The 2597-nt window shown below is 54.4% G+C and overlaps 1 protein-coding gene across 1 annotated transcript in view; it reads right to left on the bottom strand.

The window, feature by feature from the left end:
- Positions 1-2012: 2012 nt before the first annotated feature.
- The window catches only part of LOC106819328 (rho GTPase-activating protein 7-like), a gene marked incomplete at its 5' end in the record, with an annotated part of 6283 nt that continues 5698 nt past the window's right edge, over positions 2013-2597 (bottom strand). The window contains one exon of the mRNA XM_014823976.1: positions 2013-2142. Coding sequence (XP_014679462.1) covers positions 2013-2142 — 130 coding nt within the window. The remainder of the gene's footprint in view (positions 2143-2597) is intronic.

Below are 2597 nucleotides of genomic sequence, written 5' to 3' on the forward strand. Positions count from 1 at the left end.
GCTTCACGGTATTTACCCCCTAGCTTGGTATTTACCCCCTAGCTTGGTATTTACCCCCTAGCTTGGTATTTACCCCCTAGCTTGGTATTTACCCCAGCTTGGGTATTTACCTCCCTAGCTTGTATTTACCCCCTAGCTTAGGTATCTTACCCCCTTAGCTTTGGTGCGTATTTACCCCCTAGTTGGTATCTTTACCATCCTAGCTGGGTATTTACCCGCCCAGCTTGGTATTTACCCCTAGCTTGCGTATATTACCCCCTAGCTTGTGTATTTTCCCCACTAGAATTGGTATTTCCCCCTAGCATTGGTCATTTCCCCCTAGCATTGCGTATTTACCCCCTAGCTTGGTAATTTTACCCCCCTAGCTCGTATTTACCCCTAAGCCTTGGTATTTACCCCCTAGCGTTCGGTATTTACCCCTAGCTGTGGTATTTACCCCCTGCTTCGGTATATTACCCCGCTTAGTCTTAGCGTATATTACCCCCTACCCTTGCCGTATTTACCCCCTAGCTTGGTATTTACCCCCTAGCTTGGTATTTACCCCCTAGCTTGGTATTTACCCCCTAGCTTGGTATTTACCCCCTAGCTTGGTATTTACCCCCTAGCTTTGGCTATTGTTTAACAGTTGTTACATTCATTTACACACCCTGTCCTTATTCTTTACGGCAATCATAATCCGTATATATTTCACCCTGCCGCGGCTCAGTGTCAGTTGCGCCGCGCCGTCGGCGTGCGTGCGTGTGCGTGTGTCGCGTGTGTTACATGGCGTGGCGTCGTACCGCGGCATGCATTGACCATTCGCCGTCGTCGTTCCGTTGTCTGCATTGTTGATTTTGTTCTCTTGACGTCACAGCCGTCGTGGCAGATCGACCTTCCAAAGGCACGTGCGTCGCCGTCATACTCCGTCGATCCACGCAGGACGCGCGGCTGCCGCTACGTCGGCGTTGCGTGGACAGTTCGTCCGCTGGCGTCGGCAGATACCTTCACTTGAGCCGTGTGGTCGTCGCCCCGCCATCACACACATGTTTGCCGCAACGGACATTGAGTAAGTATGATGGGCGGGAGTGGAGAGAGGTGAGCGAGGAGGAGGGAAGGAGGGGAGGGGACAGAGGAGGAGGGAGCGAGGGAAGCGTGGCAGCGGATGGAAGGCGCCATTGGGAATTAAAGGGAGGGGAAAGATATTGGCGAACAGAAAGAAAGCGGAGAGAGAGCAAGATTGAGAAGAAAGAGACCCCGCGAGAGAGAGGAAAAAGAGTGTGTGCAATGTCACTGTGATGTGTGTGTGTGCAGATGCGTGCGTGGTAGGGTGCGGCGTTTGCACCGCTCGAGAGCAGGAAATGGCGTGAGAAGCGGACAGACAGACAACGAGACACCGACGGGATCATGGAATAACAAACTAAGGAACTAGCACACCCAGTACTCATTCACACCGGGGGGGCGCGGCGCCGCTCGGGCAATCGGAAACACACGTTGCTAATGCACGTAGTTTCTCTCTCGCTCAGGGGGACAGCTCTCCTGAATGGTACAACGTGCTTACGGTCACATCGTCGCCGCGCCACCTCCGCGCGCATCCAGCGACTCCTTCCGCCAGGCCGGACGCCCACAGAGGGACAGAGACGAAGGTCTTCTAGGCAGCGCAGGGGGCCGCCAGCATAGCATCCAGAGTGGCGCCACCTTCTGCTTGATGCCGCGAGAGAGCTGGAGAAGATGGCAGCGTGTTTCGCCGTGCCGGGACTAGGACGGAGAGCATCGGTTGAACACAACAACGACAAACAAACAAACAAACAACAACGGGAGACAACAATCCATCGCGCTGCTACTAGGGGGTAAATACCAAGCTAGGGGGTAAATACCAAGCTAGGGGGGAAATGTCAGGAAATAAACAAAACAGTTTACAGGCACAAGCGACCGACCGAACAAACGAACGCGCTCGAAACGCGGAATCATTGCCGGCGAATAAAAACGCGAGGGCGCGCGGCGGAGGCAGGGAGGGAGAGCTACGGTGACGCCACCTACCGGAGGACGCAGTACTCGCGCGTTGGCTGCGGTGGCATCGCCGACTCCATGTACTGGAATATTTCCGTGCGCTTGTCAAGCTTGTCGACGACCTTCCACTTGACAAAGTCATCGTCCCACAAGTGCCTGCAGAGAGAAGCAAAGAAACTCATGAGAAGAGCTCGCTCACACTTCCCCGTAGATGGCGCCACGTGTACGGGCCCATTCTCGCGCGCGCTGTTGCGCACGGAACGTGGATGCCTTATACTGCTCGAGCGGTTGTCGGGAAATATCTCGCTCTCCCTTTACACGTTGCACGTAAAACTGAGCGTGTTCAGTGTTATACAATGTCTGGGAGAGCATCATATCATCATAGCATATCATAACGACCTCGCTCTTGTAATCATTACATAGTTCATAGTGCAAGTCGAAATTCGGGACATCGACTGTGCAAAGCGAAAGAGCCACCTCCCACCCAAGATGGCCACCTCCCACCCAAGATGGCCACCTCCCACCCAAGATGGCCGCCTCCCATCCAAGATGGCCGCCTCCCACCCAAGATGGCCACCTCCCACCCAAAATGGCCGCCTCCCATCCAAGAT

The sequence above is a fragment of the Priapulus caudatus genome, unplaced genomic scaffold (genome assembly GCF_000485595.1).
Source record: "Priapulus caudatus unplaced genomic scaffold, Priapulus_caudatus-5.0.1 Scaffold3196, whole genome shotgun sequence".
Taxonomy (NCBI): domain Eukaryota; kingdom Metazoa; phylum Priapulida; class Priapulimorpha; order Priapulimorphida; family Priapulidae; genus Priapulus; species Priapulus caudatus.